Genomic DNA, 22,559 nt, shown 5'->3' with positions numbered 1-22,559 from the left:
GAGACTTAACGCAAACGCGTTCGTCACGTTATGATGTCGATCAAATTTACACTAGGGGTACAGAGTGAAACTCAAGAACCTAGTAAGTATACGTAACGTAGCGTTTTGTACGAGTAACGAGTTTGAAGTGACGGCAGCATCCGTACCACGCTTCAAGTTCTGCTAGGGATGTTTTTTCAAGAAGTTTTTATAAATGCAACCATGCATTTTCGATACATTTACCTAATAATTTCATTAAATATAAAATGGGTTGAGTTTCTCATAGACTAAGATTAGTAGTACCAACATAATAGGAACAAAAAATAGTACTGGCCTCTCGTCTAACTAATAGTGCAGGTATCACAGAAAAAAATATAAAAATTAGAATCGGACTTGCTACTACTGGATAACATCGTAGGAATTCATCAGTTTGCGTTCGTTTGATGTTCGAAGGTTGGTCTGAAGGGTGTCAGCTGCACCGGGTCTACTCATGCGATTGCAATATTATTTATACCATTGTGAGGGATATTTCAGTACTTATTGAGGTGGTGGAAAATCATTTTTACATAATGCTTTTTAATATATACTCTTTATAAAATGATAGTACACATGAAGTCACAAACCATGAGTTTTATAAACAATATTTATTTTTATATATACATACCTAGTCATTTCAAACAGCTTTTAATGAAAAATATAGTTTAAAAAACTATTCACATTAGTTTGATTAGTAGAGCTGTAGAGCCGGAGCAGCTAACGACTTTCGGACCAACCATCGTAAGATTTAAACATACTCAACAGCAACAAAGTCTGGTCACTTTATACAAAAATGCCACACAAAGTGGCTCGTGTTCATTGCTTAATTTCAAGTTTAACAGTGCTGGTATTTCATAAATAATTCAAAGGCAAAGTCAGCAACACCCATAGGTAAAAATGGAAGTTACTCATTTTGCTTTTATATGTCTTAATTGTAGGATGCTATGCCAGTATTGTGCGGTAGAATTGTTATAGGCGTTATAGTTACATGTATCGAATAGTCTGTAGGCGCGGTTCAGTCACAGGATCTGGGCCCTATTGATGCTTCGGCGCTCATGTGAAACGACGCGCCCAACTCAATAACCCACGTGTCCGCTGGGGATTCTTTGTACTGGTGCGAGGTTTTTGGTTATATTATTAGTATTATAAGCTATTCCAAATATGAAATTTATTTAGTTGGAGGACATTACAGTAGGTTCTTAATTTCCAACATAGGTAATTTCTGACCGTTTGTGTGAACTTTTCTCTAAAATTGGGAATTTCGTTTTATTAAAATTAGTAAAGCTCACTTTTGTTAATAAACAAGCTTTGACGATTAACCAAACACCCTGTATATTAAACACAAGAATATTAAAGTATTTAAAGAAGTAAGTACAGTCGTTATTTGTGAAGATTTACAATTCGGCCAGTTATAATAATTTAAAATGTATGTAAGTAAAAATACAACTAAACCACATACTAAATGCAATACTTAAAATTAAACATACATTACACACATGATTAATATGTACCTATAAGAAGGTATTGTAGGTACAATGATCTGAAGAACAAAAACATGTTCAAGTACGAGTATTAAATGGACGCGACATTGCTAATAATATATTCTGTCTGAGAGTAAAGTACCTAAGAGATTGTATCCATAATCTCATAGGACACTTACGTCAACAGTAGCTAGTCAAGAGCATTCGAATACTAATTACCTGTTAATTAGTGCATCGACTATGCGGTTACAGTCTATACTAACTATGAGTAAATAATTCTAAGATATCGCATAACTAGTTTAGTCACAGATCCGCGGTAAATACGTAAGTGCAATTCCTGTTGTCCTTATGATGAAGAACTGAGGAGAAAAACTGGATTTCGGGCTCAGGGTTTTTCTTTTTAATTGTAATATGAGATCAACTAACTTACAAAAAATACTAAAAACCTGATTCTTACAAATCTGGACTTTCATGTGCTTATTCTACTTAGAATCGTCAGTATTCTCCATGAAAAAATAATAATCCTAAAATGTCAGTTCTATTATTTACGCCACGTTTTAGCGTGAATTTTTTTAACTTGTTAATGTACTCGTACTGTACTGTAGTCGTATGTGGGTGGAAACTTGAATTTCTATACAAATTTTTTGGACATATATTTGGATCAGGGTGGAATATGGTAGTGGTTCTCAGTTGGAAGAACCCAAAAAATCAGGATCTGTGACAATCAGGTTTTTAATATTTGTTTTAGAAAAGTACGAACTCAGATATCAAATGTTACTAGGTATGTCTTTTTCAGAAGTACGTATTAAAGTCCAATAAGTTTGAGTGCTACGTTTTAATGGCATGGCTATATTGAGTTTATTTCAACCATTAATATGTATAGTAGGTATATTGTAAGTTAAAGAACCATTTATATTTTTAATCGACAAGAAATAATTTAGGCAAGGTTCTCTTCAGTCTACTCTTTATCTTTGAACAACTGACCAACTTCCTAACTTGTATTAATCTCTTATCATTCTTAATCAAAATAAGGATTAATCCGTTTACTTAATATCATAGCCATGATTCATATCTAAAATAGCTCAGTCCTTGATGCTAAACAACATGTTGAGTATGTTAACATTCGCTAACACGTTTTGTAAACAAGCGACAGTCACTGTTAATGCTTATTCACGAAGTACGGATATAATAGATTAACACATTATACTTATAATAACGATTACACGCTAAGGATCGACTCGATCATAATATTTATTAGTTGTGTCTAGGATGTTGTCGATATTCTGTTTTGCGTCAATGAACAATAGGACATGTTAATTAATTATTACATAATTATGTAAATAATTTACTTCTTATGCGGGCCAGGCGTTACTAATACGAATATCATTGCTATTGATACTGTATTGGAATGAAATTAAATGTCAAGATACTGAAAGAACTGAATAATTATTAGGGTAAAAAATAACAGTGTCATGTCTGTATTAGGAAATCTGGCGGCAAAGTTATTCATTCTTTCACTGACTGCCCGTCACATCAATTTTGAAATTTCCCCTGGTATACCCCTAATATTACTAGGCTCCTTGCTTAGATACAACCTAAATTATTAGTAGTCAGTGATGGTCGTATTCATTGGACGTCGGGGCAACTATTTTATTAATTAGCTCAAATTTTAGAAGTTTCAAAGTTCAATTTAAGTTGAACAACTTTAATTTGGGAATCACTTAAAATGGAATCTCTAAATAAATTGGAAATTTATCTCTTAAGCAGGCTTGTTCCTATTTTTGAGATACCAACCCCGTGTACAGTATACAGAGTGAAAAAAATAATTGGGCTCTGGGGGGAAAGTGCCTTAAACCCTTAAGTTAGCCATTTTACTTTAAAGAAACATTATTTCATTTGAAAAAAACTGCATTCAAAAAATGTTTCCACACGATATGTTTATTTACTGTTGATTGTAAACTCTCGATGCACAATCGCCTATGGATTTCCAATCATACCGGACCCGCCCAATGTGAGTTTAGGCGTTAAAAATCGTTTTTGTTGTTGTTTCCAAAACACTTTTGTTTCGCATAGTCATACATTTGTATAAGCATGAGTATAAAATTCTAATGTTGAAAGTATCCTTATGGGTACTATGGCTATTGATAGAAAAGCTATAACAAACATGCATGGAAAGTGGGTTATATATTAAATATGTATTTTATTTTATCTTACAATCACATGTCAAGTAATATTTTATAACTGCGTGTTACATCTTTTTATGTCGACTAGTATGAAATTTACCCTTGCACGCCTATTTAAATCCTTTACAATATTTAGGCATATATACAATATATATATTTACTTCAATTTTACAACGTAACATACTTGTTGCCACATCTGTTAATTACCCTCCCATTTTATGAAGGACAGCAATAATTATTATAAGTACTACTTATTATAACTGACTAAAATATAAATCCGTTTTCACGAGTTCCGAGCTCAGTTCATTTAAATGAAACCTCGGCTCGAGAGTCTTGTTACTAATATGATATTACCACTATTTTCGTCTCTGACTGAGGGCCAATTCGATTTCACGGACCAACCGTGAGCGCCAACTGGCAAGCTTTACCTGGGAGTCGATTTTACTACGGTCGTACGATTTCATACTAACGAAACTAAAAGTATGTTATGTAATATTGTACGTGTATTTCGTGTTTTGGTGATGGGATAGTCTTTTCTATTTATCGGTTTTTATTATATCAAAAAAATTTAGCTAAGACTTAAACGTTGTCTCTAACATAGTAGTGGAATGTCTTATGCAAAATAAACAATGTATTAAAAAGGATTTTCAGACTTCCGATGGATCCCATGCATTGATCCGAACTCTAATTGCTATATCAGCATAAATTTTGAAAATCCTTATATACTATTTTTTGTAAGTTTAGTGAGCATCAAAAGTAGCATTACACTATGCGTCAAAAGTTTTACCATTTTCTCCAAGCTTAAGAAAAAATATATGTTTCTATGCCTAGAACAATTAAATGTCGCCTTTTGAATGCTAAATGGTGCGGTACATCTCTAAAAGTATTCGAGGATGGCAGAAACTTTTAGCGCGTTGTTTTTTTTTACATATTTCATACAGTACTGTTGGTGGTGACTGTACCACCTACACGCGAAACAAAAAAATTAAAACTTTTACAATTCGGCATAATATTTGCAAAAAATTAAGCTTAACGGGTTGGCTTAAAGTATTGAGAAGTTTTACTTTAGAATACACAAAAAAAGGTCATAAGCTATTAGTTTTTGGATTATATAATGACGTACTGAAGCATATTCTACATTATAAGCAAACACAATAATACCTATAACATAAAGTCCACCTTAGATTTTTTGTAGTGTTTTCTGACCATCCGCATAATGCTTTGGACAACGTTTTGGTCAATATTCACAACTGTCCTTTTACTATTAATTTTAATTATTTCGGCATATTAGAATAGAATAGAATAGAATATTTTTTATTCGTAGACACAAACAAGACACATTAAATTACATGATATAACAAAAACAAAGGAAGTATAAAGTGCCACGAAATGGCCTCATCTCAGCATGTTGCTGGTGGCTTCCAGCGCTGATCTTCCGATGAGACCATCAAGTGAGAAAAATCACGAAAGGTAACAGACAAGAAGGAAAAAGACAAAATAATATAGAGTGAACAAATTGAAAAATAGATAAAAGATAACGACTAAATTAAGTAAAGATTATTTTTATATCAAGCATCGTAAACATAACACTGTATCGGTCCGGTCCAACCATACCTTGGCTGAACATTACAGCTGCATACGCAACAAGCGCCAACGGTAGCTACACGAACTAAAAGGCAATGACAGACCAGACCAACATCGAGCGTACATTTTATCAATTTACAAGATTTTTATATTATGAAAACAGCATCAGAGGAAGACGAATACTAACATAATAATACTCAAACATGTATGGCATAACAGGAGTGGTGAACTATTGCTCTGCAGAAGGAACAAAAAACTTGTGGTAAGCGTAAGTAAAAGCGTACAAACTACAGGCAGCTAGTATCAAGTCTGTAGGCTTCCTGGTTAAGTTGGTGATTAAGTAAATACTGTTTCAACTTTGACTTAAAACTATGAATACTTTGCAGGTTTCTCAAGGGGGGAGGGATGTTATTCCAGACCTTCGACGCGGCGTAGCGAAAACTTCCCCGAAAAGCAGCTGAGGCATGGCGCGGCGTTAACAGTTGAATCCCACAGTTACGGCGTTCGCGAAGCTTAATACAACATAGCTTATTGAAGAGATATGGGGGGGGGGTTTTATACTTCATTACACCAAAGAGCAGACAAGCCAAGTGAAGTTTACGACGGTGTTGCATTTTAAGGATATTATGGCTATTCAGAAATGGAGTCACATGAGCTCTCAACGGAATATTAAAACAAAAACGAGCACAGGCATTTTGAACACGTTGAATGAGCCTTTTTGTTTTAGCAAGAAGCCGAGGCCCAAACACTACATCCACATAATTCAGCTTTGATAGGACAAGTGACTCAACTAGTTGACATCGCAGGTTTTCGCTTAAATATGGCCGAATTGTATATAAAACCTTAAGCTTATAAAAACAACTTCTAATAGCCGCAGCAATATGCTTCTCATAACGTAGTCCGCAATCCATTATGAGACCCAAATTACGCGCTTCATACACCCTCTCGACCGGTGTGTTCATCAACTCAACATCCGCTGTAATACTGACACCAGACAGTTGTTGCCTGCTGCCAAACACAAGGTATTTAGTTTTGTTTGGATTAAGCAGCAGGCAGTTTTCTGTGGCCCATGATGCTATTGTGGTGAGATCTTGATTTAATTTATCTATTGCACTGTCAATATCGGCTGGCTTACATGATATATATACTTGTATGTCGTCTGCATATATGTGGTATTTGCAATGCGTGATGTGAGACCTTATATCTGCAGAGTATAATATGAACAGGAGCGGACCGATTACCGATCCCTGAGGAACTCCTCTTGTCAGTTGAACCTTTTCAGAATAATGTGAAGAACCGTCACTACAACACACTTTAACAATTTGTGATCGATTATGTAAATAGCTTTCAAACCACTTTACAGTTTTATAATCAAAACCATAATAGCTCAATTTGGATAGGAGCAGGTTTATATTAGCTTCTCGTCCATTAAAGGCCACCCTTCACAATATTATTTCACTGAAAATTGCCCACAGATCTTCAATTGATGGCACTTTAGGAACGTTCGGAGAGTTGCATATTTTGGTAAAAATGTATGTAATAGCATAGAGAAATAAGAAGTAATAGATAATATTATAACCATAGTAACCGGAACTCTATTTTCAACTCCTACGCTTACTCTTGTTATAATATTAGCTGAAAATCGTTGAGTATTAGACTTTTTAGAGTAGCAGTACTGAGAGTTCCGCTACTCGATGCTAGAAGTCGACTGCGAATATAATAAGCATTTTGGTACCCAAACTGATGTATGGAATGAGCACTCTATTACTTCTTATTTCTCTATGGTAGTGTTTTTGACTAATTTTAGGCGCTTGTGGCAAAAGTACAAAATGATTCCATACTTTCGAAGGTCCTTAAGGCTCGACTACTCGAAGGTTTTTGGTCAATTTTAAGCACATTTATATGTGTATAACGATGGTTGTCAAGTTATTTTGAGAATAAAATAAAATTAACAATGAAAATCCAAAAGTAATTAAAGAGATTCGACTTGAAAATGTCCAAAGTGTAATGCAAACGGTCAGAAGCAAGTTACGTCAAGTGAAAGAAAGGGAGCATTTTGTTATATTATAGTATTTGATTTAAATGCTGGATATGTTCTAGTTTGTCATTATAAAATCCGTAAAACTATAGCTGTCTTTATTCTCTGGTTTTCGAAAATAAAATTTCTCATCACTTTAAGCCAACCCGTTAATTAATATCCTACTAAATAATATTAAAAACAACTTAATTTGTAGCTTAATACTCAGACTAAAGCTGGGCATTCAAACCTAAAATCGCCTCGCTATGCGACGGCCATATTTCTCGGCCGTCCACCGCGGTAAATTCCAGGTGTGAGCTTGTTTAGAGAGCCCTTCCCTAACGAATGGAGGGTCACTGTCATGAATACAGAGAATCCTAGATAATGGAACCCGCTTTAATCCCCGTAATAGTTTCACCATCACGATTTCGCCGACACGGATAAATAAATTCATTTCGAATCGTTGGAAATTAAACTGAGCGAAAATTTGTTGATTGCTTTTGATACAAAACAGATGAATTTTTTGGTATGCAAATTTTGTTAGTGCTGGGCATTCATTATCAGAAACGTACTGTTTCAAAATATGCAACAATACTGTTTTGATTGGGTTGTCACAGTTTTTCCGTGCGTGCCAACGCATTTGCATGTAGATGAAAGACACGATATTGAGTTTATGTTAAGGGCTGTTGTTTTATTTTAGCGGAACTTAATTGTCTACTGTCCCGCCTTATTTGCGTCGTCGTCCTGATAAATCAAATCAGAAAGCATCTTTTCTAACGACACGTCAAGTAACATTTTTGTATAATATACTATGTACATATATTGTATGTATCTTATACCATACCAATCACTAAAGATATATCTTTCTTACTGCTATGGTATATAAAATAAATACTTAATGAAATATATGACATTATAAACACTTTGTAAATTACACAACAAAGTGATGAATTATCGAACATAAACTCTGATAGGGACCACAAGTGTTACTTAAGTTATTAGTAACACGGATCCATGTTCCGGGATATATTCAATTCATTTTATTTATTTATTTAAATATGGATTTATTAGCTATACACGGATCAAGAGTACTACAGTTGGACAAAACCATCTCATGATTAGTTTCAATTTGTAAGTCATAACCTTATACTTCATTATTTAGAATTTAGGCTACAGACAACATCGCACCAATTACAGATGAAAACAATATTGTAAATAAATAATGGTTTAAAAAAAACAGGTCTTAAGTTCATAAATCTTAACATTTACTTATTACATAGCCAGCTGTAGCTATTGCAGATATGGTCTAGATAATTTTCCAATCTATTGAAACAGATTGGAAATTCTCTTGATCCCCTCACATTACCCCCAGGCTTCTATCGCGAACGCGAACCCTGACTGGTCACGTTCTAAATCCGAGTTTACAACAGCAAAACACAATTCCACAACATACATATAAACTAGAAGAGTAGACGTTCTAAGTTGAACATGAATTCATGACTTTAATACGGGTTTTAAACCGTTGATTACATTATTTTACGGTGTTTTGATTGTCAAGCGACAATTCACGAATCGTTGTCCGAGTTCGCACGTCTATTGAGCCAGTTGTCTATGATTCCACTCACGGATCGCCCGTCATTATTTATGGTGTTGTTGACACACTGCTGCCGGGGGAATCTGAGCTTTCTCCACAATTATTCCGTACACGTTAATTCAATATTTGCCTAGCACACTCTCGGCCGACGCGTCCGTTTGACCCACATCCCTCACCTTAACCTAGACTGTAGGTTGTGTTTACCTATGATTTTTGTTTCTGTATTCTGACGTTCAGAGTTTTGATGTTCCTAATTATATTTAAATGAGACACTTTTCCGAGATTAAACTCGTTGTTAGAAAGAGAAACTAAGACTTATACCAACGTATTCCTATAGAGCTAGCCACGAACCACAAACCAAAAACCATACAATTGATGTCATTTAAACCTCAATGGTTCCTCCATTAACAATCCTCCACAAACAACAGGTATTAATACATAATACATAATATATAACTTGCTTTTACAAGCTTTTATTTAACTTGCCCTGTTAGTATGTATGAGACAAATCTTGCAAGTTAAATTTGACCCACTTCCCGGTTTCCGATGAAGCTGAAAATTTGCATACATATGTAAGTCGGGCAATATTAATGGTACCATTAAGCTGATCTGATGATGGACACAGGAGGTAGCCATAGGAACTCTGTGATAAAACAACGCAACCTAATTGTATTTGGGGTTTTTAGAATTGTCTCGATGATTATTAGTTGCCTGTGGAAAAAATAGTACAGTCAGCGATAAACCCTTGTACCAAAAATGAAATTTTAGCCAAAAAATTGTTCATTAAAACGTTTGCCCTGAAATAAGGTTACTTAAACCTTTTATAAAAAATATAAATAGGTACATTTAGCTGAACTTAAATTAGAGCCTACGTTAACTTTGTCTCCAATAAATGTTGCAAAATAAATATTACACATTTTATTTTATAAATTCCAGTGAACTTGCATCGCTGCACATAATATTAGTCCGGAATAGCATATTGTGGAGCGTATAGATAATGCTCTCGCTGTTATTATGTACTCCATCGAGGAAGAATTCCAATATGTGCGACTAAATAATTGTGGACATTGCGTAGTATAAAATATATTGTGGGCAACTACTGCACTGGATTTCTTCCACAATACATTATACATATTTTAAATTATTTTTCAATCATTAGATACTTATAAAGTAAGAAACCGTGTTAATGTCTGTTAAGAAAATATATAATCCATTTTTAGGGTTTTGTACCCAAACGATAAAACGGGACCCTATTACTAAGACTCCGCTGTCCGTCTGTCTGTCTGGCCGTCTGTTACCAGGCTGTATCTCATGTGATAGTTAGACAGTTGAAATTTCAATTGCACAGATGATGTATTTCTGTTTCCGCTATAACAACAAATACTAAAAAACAGAATAAAATAAATATTTAAGGTGGCTCCTATACAACAAACATGATTTTATTGCCGCTTTTATAGATAATGGTACAGAAGTCTTCATGGGCGACTTGCACTTGGCCGGTTTTTTGATCTATCTCTAGCACTACTGGGAAACCGCAGAAAATATTACAACATGAACACTTTTGTTCCGATATTTAGGTACATTACATATAGGTATCTCCATAGCATGATATCTACGTACATCATATACGAATACCTACTACTACATATTTCATTATTTCACTCTGATACGGTTTCAATTTTGCATTGCATTATTTATGCACAGTATTTATGTCCGGTTGTAAATTAACTTCTGAAGTGAACACATAGTTGGGGAGCATGTTATAGTTTAATTCAACAAGATTTTCCAAGTATTAAGAAAGCATGTTCCAACGTTTGCCCCTGTTTTGTAAAGTTCTTTAAGTAGTTGAGTAGTTTAGTCAGTTATCTAGTTTAGCGTGTATCGTTTTTAAGTTAGTTTTGTGAGAAGTAACAACAATCTTAAATATTTAAAGTTTTGCAATTGCAATTTGTACTGCTAATTTAGGAATCCATAATTAACAGATTATATTTCCAAATTCGACCAAATAAAGCAGTCTATGTCAGGAATGTCCAAACAATTTTGTGATCATACCGGGGTATGTATTAAGGGCTAGAGGTTTCAAAGTTAACGACAGTATAGTTCGTGTCATCCACAATGACGCGCAGATTTGTCAAATCTAACCTTTAATAACTTGACAATACGAGTCAAGGCACGCGTCTTCGCGAATGGTACGATCTATAAGTGACGTTTCCAATAAGTTGAAATTAGATAATATTTATCCAGCTATAAAATAGGTTACATATTTATTGTCAGCCGGTGCGTCAAAGGTTAATGATACCGGCGCTAAGTCCTCGAGTTGTTCAAATCGGGCCTTAATAGTAGGACCTAATAGGGGTAAAGCTGATTACATTTCCAGAGACTTCATTATTTTGATTGTGATTTCCAGAGACCGTCATGATCGCACCGCGGTTTAAAGCGCGCTCCACGTCGCCAGGTATTATCGTGATGTTTGTGTCCATCTGTTTATCCATCTGTCCACCTTGATTTGTAGTAAAATGGGCATTTATGACCTACCTAACACTTTATTAGAAATTCCTAATTATTTTACAATAATTTGGTGTAATCGCATCTCATAAAAAAAAGTTTGTCAAGTATCGATTTTAATTATTCCAAAATTAGTCCATACAATTTTGACGACCATGATCTCATATTATTATCAATTTAATATGCCAGTTAGCCTAAATTGAGCCTTAGTTTCGTATTTACTGAATCATGCAAGTGTGAACAAGCTTATTGAAAACAAAACGTCTAATAAATAGCCGTTTTCAGAAACCTGATTCGTATTTGAACGAACAAAACCTATTTCCAAAAGTAATAAACGTTCAGCATAAAATATATTTGCATACAAATAAGGGGAAGGCATAAACTGGGTAATATGTGGCATATGAATGTTCTGTAAAATTAAAATATCAAGCTACGTAGGTAAATGACAAAGTGCCTCATGATATATTAACATAAGAATTGTATGAATTTACCTTGAAAGTATTTGTTACGTTCATTATTAGGGACAGATGAAAATTGTTTGTACGCTTGTTTGAGTGTCGATGTTCTAAGGTATGAGACTAATAATAACAAGGTTTTAGTTTGGTTTGCTGTGTGATTACGTGATTATCTGACCTACTAATTATAGACTAATCAACCTCGATATGTTCTTGCTAGAGTGGCTTATGCCCATGTTTACCTTATGAATTCATTTTTCTGTCATTCTGTGATGCTATAAAAATAATATGAAGGTGTTCTATATTAGTACAGTAAATAGGTAATAAGTTTTAGTTTAGTTGTGATTTGACGCTTTATTTTCTGTTAGGTTTTGTATTTATTGCATCATACTAGTAGTAGGTGAAGGTCAATCGGTCCTCGCTAGAAATACAGGCGGCCGATTTAGTAACAAAATATGTAATGAAAATGGAGTATCTAATAATTTGGGGTTTGGGGTGGGGGCTTGAAGGAAAGGTAATTTCCAACTTTCTATCCATAAAATTCATCAGCAATTTGGACAAATGTTGTAGATATTAAAGTTAACGATTATTTGTTAAACCTTCCTCTTATTCAAAACGCGAGTGAACAATGCCTATAAAAACAAATTTAACGCGTCGTGCGTAAACGTTTATAAGGCAACTTCTTTTATGGGTTGCTCGACAATCATATCCGAAATAGCCATCAAAAGGCGCCGTAAAGCGAACATTAGTCCCTTCGCGAGCCCTGATGTGGCGCTTTTTGTCAGCGATAGCCGAGGACGATGGAAAATTAAGAGAAAATATCACCTGGCATTCTATCATTTTCTAAGTTCTTCTCTCGACGGTTTCCGCTTCATAAGTAAAAGTAACTAAAAGTTATTTTTTCATATGCTGAATACTTAATTACAAAGTGTCAGATCAGTAATATCTGCGTGTTTACGTTTTTTTAATGGGTGTGGTTTTATAAGCTAAATATAAATTTGATGAAAAACCTACAGGAGTGTAGAGTTTAAAAAATAAGCTAAACATACCGACAAGAAAAACCTCTTTATTATCACTGTACGAAATCATATTTCGTTTAAGTAACAGTCAGAGAATGGAAACTTGAAATCGAAGTATGAATAAACAGCCAGCATACCTTACCCCTTAAGTAAAAATCCCCTTTCATTTCTGTTGGATACTAATGGGAAAAACACCCTTTATTTTATTTGTTTCATGCTAATGGGAAGTTTCCTCTGCGGCGAAATTCTTTATCTATTCTGTCCCCTTTTGATGCGATTGTTAGACTTAATTTTTTACGTGGGTATTCTTAACCGTTAGTGTTCCGGAATAATTTCGAATTTGGAATATTACTAGTAATAAAAAATTGTATCGATGTTCAGAGCTGAGATGGCCGTAACCAATATGATCGTTTATCGACAAACGCACATTGACTAGTAAAATGTGTCAGGATGACATATATGAAAGAAAAGTCACGTGATTATATATTATTTCCACACGTTATTCAAATTTTGATGGGCGTTATCTTTAAACGATTATAATCTTAGTTACGGCCCTAGCTAAACATTACTACAAATAATTATTACCAAAATTCGTAATATTCCAAATTAAATATGACTGAAAAACTATGAATAGGTTCCCTGGAGCCCGATTTTGATTTCGAATTCTCGTTATGACACCGGTTTGTGCAAAAATGTCTTTTTACGGTCCAGAAATGTCACAGCTCATATCCATAACCCATTATAACAAGAAGTTAAAATTTCGGAAATCTCAAAGTAGTTTGAAAAGATATTTATCTAATGAATGATTTTGAGTCCTTCTTTTTAAAATAATACAATATTGAATATTGGGTATAACTTTCATCTCACATTTTTACGACCGTGTCGAATAGTGCTGTCACAAGTCACAAGTATTAAGCCAGTTATTTTACAAGGTCATAAAGTCAGCTCCGAGGCTTTGAAGTCGGCTGTTACATGCATCAAACGAATTAATTCATTTCACCAGTCGAATATCTCTGTTTGGCTTCAGTCTTGATTAAACGTTAATCAGATGCTAAATCTTTTAGTTACGATTGTTGTTTTTATTCCGCGGCAACCTAGGGTAGTGATAGTAGTGATAGTGATAATACTAGATAGAAGTCACATGCGAGTTGCTTATTTTTATAGTAGCTTTGCTGCATACTTATATAGGCTTCTTGCCATCAATAACTGTGTATTGATTTTCAAATATTCATGGTTTTTATTAGAAATGTGATCAAATAAGAAATAAATAGATAATACATATCTACTTATTTCTGGCGTAGCTCATTTGTAAGATACCTAAAGGTCGTGACTCCCTAACTTGCAACATGTAATTTTTGAGTTTCTTATATTTTGTGAACATGTTTTATTGGCTTATTTTTTAGTATTCACGCTTAGTATTAAAGTTTGTGTTACTGTTGATGACCCAAATAAAGTAAGTAAAAAAAAGGTAAATAATAATATACTAATTTGAATATTTTTTCGGAATATGTACGGAATATCATTTGATATTTACCACTAGCTTTTCGGTGAAGGAAAACATCGTTTAATCAGGAAAACATTCCGCATACATCTGCGAAGAAATTCAAATGTGTAGTCCTCAACCCTCATTGGATCAGCGTGGGGACTTTAGCCCATACCCTCTGGTTCTTGAGAAGAGACCTGTGCCCAGCAGTGGAACGTATATAGGCAGAATTATAATAATACGAACACGTACGCATTTACCGGGGTGCGCGAAGCAGTTCAAAAACCAAGACTAAACTTGTGCGCTCGTTCGACAAAATTTCCACTGCCGTCAAATAATTTTAAAAAGAAAAGTCAAATTTAGATTTATTATGAAGAGTCCTATGCTTAATAGTATGTTTAATACCGATCCATAAATTACAGTAATTATACTCCTAGCTTAACCCCGCGAAGCCTTTGTAATCCTGGTAATGCGGGGATAACTTGCCGGAGCAAAATACCCTAGATCCTCTAATATATTCAGAGAACCAAAAAGTAGAGCACAACATTGAAATCTGACGACATGTTTTGTATTAGTAGAAAATGTGAGCAGGGATCATCAGATGCGCATCTCGTTGGGGCATCTCTGATATAAATTCCATATAATTGAAGACTACAATTATTTTTTGACTCATGTTACATTGCAAACGTCGTGTGTGGTGAAATAAATAACATTTACGAGTATAACCGGGTATATATCGAATTTATTTTGTTACCTTTATTTATCGACGTTTCGACACAGTTATTATTGTCGCGACCAACTGATGCCCCAGCAAAATGTCGAAACAGAGATTTGTGTAACTAAACTACCCAACGAAAAGTCCATGAAAAAGTTTGAACCAGTAATACCTGTGTCAAAACGTTGGTAAATAAAGATAATAAAATAAATTCGCGATAGACACGGTTATAAATGTGATTTAATATGTGTTCGAATCGAAACACGAAAGTTTTAAGTGTTAGGTTATGTGGTTGTTACCAAGGTTACAAATCCATCTTGTTATGACATCTTCCCACAATAGGTCAATAAAATGTTACATGTATAAATAAAGCCCTATTTTTCACACCTACGACATACAAATCTGTATCTACCAAAAGTTGCGTAATGGTACATTTAATGGGGACCGTAAAATAAAACAGCTGCCATTTAACGTTGAACTCTCACAGTCCAACGAGTCCGGATTACGACTCCTCTCTTGTTTATGGTGTCGCCAGACGTATGGACCAGATTAAATTAGCCAGAACACAAGGTAGGAGTAGGACTAGTAGGTTGACAACGGCAACAAAGTCGTAAAACTAGAATCAGGGTCGGGAAGTCACTTCTCAAGGTACTCAATAGTTTTAAATTCTGGACGACAACATTAATAACGACAAAAAAGTTGTAAAGAAACACAAACTACGAGAAACCATACTATCAGATTTTCCAAAACATTTTTTTCTATCGTATGAAAAAAACGAATTATTCCATTTCAAAATCAAAATTTGGGCAAGATTAGGTAATTTAACAATGAGCTTTTACAAACGGTTTTCATTTGTGGGGACTATAGGTATTAACTATATCCTTTTATTTATGTCCACGCTATGGATTTAAATCCGCCGCAAATTGCATGGGCTAGCACTGAATTAATTTTATTAAGGTTTCCCGTAGGGGATTGAACTACTAGTGGTCGTGTAAGCTGCTTATAGAGTAATTGCCCATACGCCTATTCTTGTGGTTTTCAGTGCGTGCGCTACTTTTGTTTTATAATTGTGTCAAATAAATTAAAGATCTGATGTGGCTAACATTTTCAATTTGTGGTAGCCGTTTATTATTATTGTTATTACAAAAACTTTTTCGTAAGTAAATAATATTTTTATTTTTAGTACATTGTGTGTGGGTAGCCAAGTACTACCTCTATTTGATAAGTGCTTTTATGCGCCTAATTAACATATTCACGTGCTAGTAGTTTTATTTATTGCACTGAACAACCTTGTTCTACCTGGAATTACGATTAGTTTGCACGACAGGTTATTAAGATATTTTTTCTTACATGTTAATATTGAAGTATGAATTATATGAATGAATGAAGAAAAAGTTAGTCAGTTTTACACTTATTATCGGATACAGGTGCCTACCAAAGTATTTATTATTTAACTTTTTAGAGTTGGTCGTGTCGAGCATCCCGTCAGAATATTAATGGCACATAATAGGTTCTGAATACTTGTTACAACTTTTCCCATTACGTCGTTCAGATTTAGGTGTACCGAGAAAAAATGTCTTTGACGTAGAAAGACGGTCGAGCCAACTCAATGAAAGTTCGTCGTGCAATGTGAGAGCAAGTTCGGAGTCTTCGGTAACCGTCATGCTATTTATGTTTATTGCTGACGGCGGAAAGTTATTAAAGAATAAAGTTAAAATTTGTACCCATGTTTTTAAAAGGAAATCACGATGTCGTAAGATTTTCATGTTTCAAAGTGAGATGTTACGCTATTCCTACTAATGTTATAAATACTAAAGTAACTCTGTCTGTCTATCTGTTACCGCTTCACACTGAAACCGCTGAACCGATTTAGATAAAATTTGGTATTGTATAGTTTGGGGCCCGGGGAAGGACATAAGGTAGTTTTTATCGATCATCATCATCATCACCATTAGACACCGACGAAGTGGCGACTAGAACCTATATATAGTACCTATTTATTATCTATTATTTCAATACAATAACAAACAAAAAACTATACCTACATGATTTAAACTTGAAGTATTTGAATAGTGGCTAAGCTATCCGTCTCAGTTATACAGGAGAAAGATGTCATAAATGTTTTCTGAATACTTGATTTGTGTGGAAATGGAAATCTTTGAAAGTAACGAGAAGATCGTGCGGGCTGCAATACCATTAAAACAAATGCCTAACAACTTAATAGCTTACTATTAAGTTGTTAAGTCGTTACTCTCAGTTTAATAGCATAATCAGTTTTGCAGCTACTTTAAATGGAATACCTTTATTGCAGACAGCTAAGTGAGTTTTTTTATTGATGTACTCGTTATAAAATCCATGAATATGAGCCGTATTAGAAAACGGCGGCATCTAATAAAAGATTTCTTAACTCAGTCATTCTCAGTTTAACTACATAATTTAGTCTTGCATCTATTATATACCTGTTCCAGTTACTAAGTGCATTATTTGATTAATGTGGTAGTTAATAGAGTCTAGTAACAGGAGCGCTGTCAGTCCGTGTTAGGAAACGGCGGTATCTAATAAACGGCGCATCGCAAGTCGGTAATTTAATTTGCAAGCGCATTCGCGTACATTCATGAGGCAGGACGTGGGCATGTGAGTGTCCAGGTAGTACCTAAGAATATGGAAACTTATGTGTATTTTCATGACATCCAATCCATCATGTTAATATTCAAAAGTGTGTGGGTATATGAATGAATTATTTAAACTTTAGCGAGATAATTTACCTATATGTCGTGCTGAAATATATAGGTTGAGTCAGACCAAGATATGTTGGCAGCGATTTTACCAGTCTAGGCAGTGCAACTGTTATTTTTAACGTCAAACTTCTATAAAATTATGACGTTTACTTGCATAGGCTGGGCTATCAAAATCGCTGCCAACTTAGATTGGTCAAACTATACCGAAAATTTCTCTACATGCATAAATACAATCACTATACAAAATTACACTGTAGACAAGTTAATTAAGCTGTTACCTCATATCAATACTATACTTGCACTTAAATATTTATATATTGCTTATATAAAACTTAATAGACTTCAGCCGGGTACCGTAGCGTAAATGATGACCTGTAATGCACTTATATCGGACGTGCATGCAAGCAGTCCAGGTGTGGTGCCTCCATAACGTACTTATAAGGAGGCAATCCCACCCTGCGGGGGACAAAAGAGTCAGTCTACCTGAAAGCCCCATTGTACTGTTATTGTTTACGCGACTCCGACTAAAAGCGAGGCAATCGTGAACTTCGGCCCTTTCGTATGTAAAGTAACTGTCATAATATTTGTTTCCTTAGGCAAAAGGTACAACTCCAAAACGCTCGTAGCCGAAACGATGTAAAGGGCTCCTAAATTATTCCGTAAGGGAAATGAATATTACTGTAGCAACGACTTATTTTTAAGGACATTTCCAACCTCCTGATTTGGCTATATTTATTACCATACAATTTCTGCTTTTAACGTTAAGTGAAAGTTGATGTTAGAATTATTTAAATATTTATTCGTGGGCACTACGCACTTATTTACCGTTTAACGTAGATATATATTTGTAATTTCGATTCATTTAAATATTCAAACAGATGTTAATATTGAATTAGCGTAGCGAATAACAAAATACGACCCGTATTTTAAGTGCAACACAAACCACAATGCACATCAAAATGTAACACGAAACAATACAGCGTTTTAACGCTGCAAAATAAAACGGGGTGTTGGATTAGGCAATTTATTAAACATTTTAAAGCGCTTGTACAGCGTAGTGTAATTAGTGATATCAATTCTGTGAATGGTGGAGATAAAAATAGCAAACACATGTTGTTCGTGCCAGATGCCCTGCGACCTTACGTTGCTCGGTTTTATAACATTACACATTTTACTCGCCGCCTTTAAATATCGCTGGTGTTTCACGCAACATTAACGTTTATTGTGGCGTAAACGATCATTGTCTCATGCTGGTGGCTGCCTCACCTTGGGACGCAACAAAGATACTGTTTATCGATACATTGTATGTTTGTTTTATTTACCTCTATACCTACTTTACGATTATTCGCTCATATACTTAAAGCTACTGTTTGGACATTGTAGCTAAATATCCATTAGTAAAATGGTTTCTGAATACAGGCCAGGTTTTGATCGAATGCTAAACATCTGGTTAGAGTTGTGATTAATGGAACGTTATTAGGCCGGCCTAGTGGATACCTAATGCAGTATCTTAGCATTGTCGGACTGAATGGACCGAATATCAAACGCTCATCACGTTGATCGCATGCTCGCTGACGTACAATAGCTATTCGGTATAGTTTGCCTGAATGCAGTAGCAATGTTTGATTAGCAATGGCTAGGAACGTGGGTAATTATTCACCAAAATGTTTGTATCGACAAATGAATTCAATTTGCCGCGGCTATTGTTCTCCGTCAAGTTTTTCATCGGAGTTAATTAAGAAAGCAACTCAATCGACTGAGAGAATCGGAGCAGCGCCGCTATCTATAATTACTTTTATTAATTTGCTAAACCCTTTTTCATCTCCAGTTTCTTAGTCTTTTTAATAGCATAATACATTACAATTATGACGAAGTGAGTTCGGTAGCTATAAGTTATAAAATTATTTTGATTTAAAGTCGACGCATCTGCCGACCGAATTATTTATAGGTACCTACTTTCATTCATTACAATATTCTTTCTGCTCGCCGAGTGAGGAAAACTTGACTGACATTTTTGTTTATTATGTATTCGTTAGCAATCGGTAAATTCGCTATCCCTTATTTAAAATCAAGGAAAATAGGAAAATTCGTTTCTATGTACATATATTTAAACGCTGTAATAAATAAACATATTTTTTTAATTCCGCAGTGTGACGACATTTCTCGTCGGGATTTCATCGTGAAAAGTTCTTTCCAATATTCGACATGACAATCTAAATAGGTATGCCAGTCTTTTGAGGCTGACAGTTCGCGTTCCAGACGGGAGTTCCTAAATCCTACATTACCTTCTCCGTCCTCAAACGAATTGAGGGAGACTGGCGTAACGTATTCACGGCTGAAAAATCGGAATCTACATCGATACTGATTGCGAGAGACAAATCTTTTCATTTTGGTGGGGTAATTTGTTAAAGAGCAGGCCTACTTACAGCAGAGTAGGCAAAGTGGATATGATGTGTGATCGCCTAGTCATTAAGAGAGTCGAACGACGGAAATAGCAGTATCTATTTGAGAAGCACAGATGTGTGTCAACGCCGTAGCTATTTTAACCATATTTCATTCAGAATAGTCACATAAACATATCATACTTATTCATTACTACTTCTTATCTTTGACTTAACCAAAAAAATGGTATATATTAATTTGTTTAAAAACATTAATCAGCAGCTTTTCTGTGACTTGGCTCACCAGCACGCAAATAAATATGGAGTGACTATTTCAATACACTTCCCGATTGATCCGTGATTTTGAATATATTAATATTATTATTGTGTAATTGTCTCCTCGATTAGATAAGTGAAGTGTTCCACAAATGATTCACAAGGTGGTGTGTCACAACCGGCGCGGAGGTCAGAACACCTGAGCGTTTGGCGCGTTGACAAGTTGCATAATCCTCGGACACGTTTGCCGCGAAAACAGGAAACGAGAAGGTATAAGTTTAGATAAACAAAATCATCGTTATTCGGACGTATTAGTTAGTAGATACACCACCTATTAGGCTACGTTTCGACCAGAGATGTGCGAGAAGGCGCTGCGAGGGTTGTGATGGCTTCTCTACACGATGGCCCAGGCCAGTGCAAGGAACGCATTTATGCGTTCCTTGGACTAGAAGGAGTAAGTGATATTGCTATCTCATTCCACTGCGTAGGTGCGTCCCTTAGACTGGGCTACGCTGGGCCATCGTGTAGAGGAGTCCTTAAGAACCAATAGAATCACTTCATTTGTTTTTGTCACACAGCGTGCAGTAATACTATTGGTTCTTAAAAACACGTCCCTCGCAATGCATCTTCGCATATCTCTTGTGGAAACGCAGATTTAAGACGATAGCGGATAACCACTTCTCCATACAAACGTAGTCCGCATTTTCCTCCCTCGATATTGACTTTATGGAAAATATTTTTACACAATTTATTTTATTAATATAAGATAAGATAATAAGTTTTTTGATTAATATAAGAGTGAATAACAAATTCCATCCAAATTTGTAAATGCTCCTAACTTGTATAATAATAATAATAAAAAAATCAAACAACGGGACATAGCTGTGTTTAGTATACGTCAATATGTTCAAATTCAGAGAGGAAAATAGGGACCACGTTTGTATGGTGAAGCGCTCATGTTACTTCGTTTTTCTCTTAAACGGGGAATATTTTTACAAGTATAAAATATTTTATAAACTGTACCTGCATTCAAATTGGTGTTTCTGTTGCAACTGCACTAGGTTATAATACATAGTATTTATAAAATGTTAATTTATTTAATTAGACAACTATTTAGATCCTAGGGAGCAAATATAAACTGAAGACCCCGATTAGATTCTGGTGTCCGCCCACGGTGCATTTGATTCCTTTTTATTTAGTGTATGACCTCTATTACATTTTATTACTTAATTACGTTTAACTCTTATGAGCTTTTACTGTTTTGACAAACACCAACAAATCATATTTGGTATTAATATGATACATATACTTACTTTCACTAAGTATGTACGCAGGAATTTATTCCTATCACGTGTACCCATGTGTATATAAAATATAATATCCCATTCTAAGCTGGCTCGCTGGCCCAGATATTCATAGTTGATATTTCTATAAATAAAATAGATGTGGAAATGCACCCGGAAGAGGTAATATTCAGTGGAACTATCTGGAATTGAAACGCAGTCAATTCCTTGATAAGATAACTTGGCTCCTTGAACTGCATTACATAATGCATCAAGTAGATAAGGTAGCGGATAAAAATCAATTTACTGTATCAAGAAAATCCAAACTCGTTACAATAAAATAAAATATATATTTAGTTTGTTCTTTTCTGGGAATATAATTAATGGATTACAGGCTTCTTGATTTTTCTCGGATCAATTGTTATTATTACAATATGAACTCGACCATTGTTAATCTAAATAAATGCTTGTTGAATACGTATAGTGTTCTGAATTTTATGAAAAGTCGCATGTCCTATGAAGCACATATTTACCAATTTTTATGCACTCGATGCCACTTTTACGTTGGTACGTCGGTAACGAATAAAAATGCACTATCAACATTGACAGGCTTTCCCAACGCGAGCCAGTTTCACCAACAATATTCCCATCTACTGGGATTTTTACGAAAACTCGTGCTGGAAAATCGTGGCCACAGCGCACATCGCGACGCAGAAACAAAAGCTGTGTAAATATTCATATAAAATATCCGATTCTTTGTTTCACACTAGATTAAGATTTATGAGGCTCGCAATGATAAAAGTTTCCATTCTTCTGAGTTCGCGGGCAAG

The 22,559-nt window shown here is 34.9% G+C and overlaps 1 protein-coding gene across 1 annotated transcript in view; it reads left to right on the top strand.

The window, feature by feature from the left end:
• The window catches only part of LOC133520648 (uncharacterized), a 258,897-nt gene that overhangs the window by 173,076 nt on the left and 63,262 nt on the right, over positions 1–22,559 (top strand). The window contains 1 exon segment of the mRNA XM_061855198.1: positions 11,282–11,329. Coding sequence (XP_061711182.1) covers positions 11,282–11,329 — 48 coding nt within the window.

Source organism: Cydia pomonella, chromosome 8, assembly GCF_033807575.1.
Source record: "Cydia pomonella isolate Wapato2018A chromosome 8, ilCydPomo1, whole genome shotgun sequence".
NCBI classification, from domain to species: domain Eukaryota; kingdom Metazoa; phylum Arthropoda; class Insecta; order Lepidoptera; family Tortricidae; genus Cydia; species Cydia pomonella.
The sequence above is the reverse complement of the archived record's forward strand: the minus strand, read 5'-3'. Positions and strand labels throughout refer to the sequence as shown.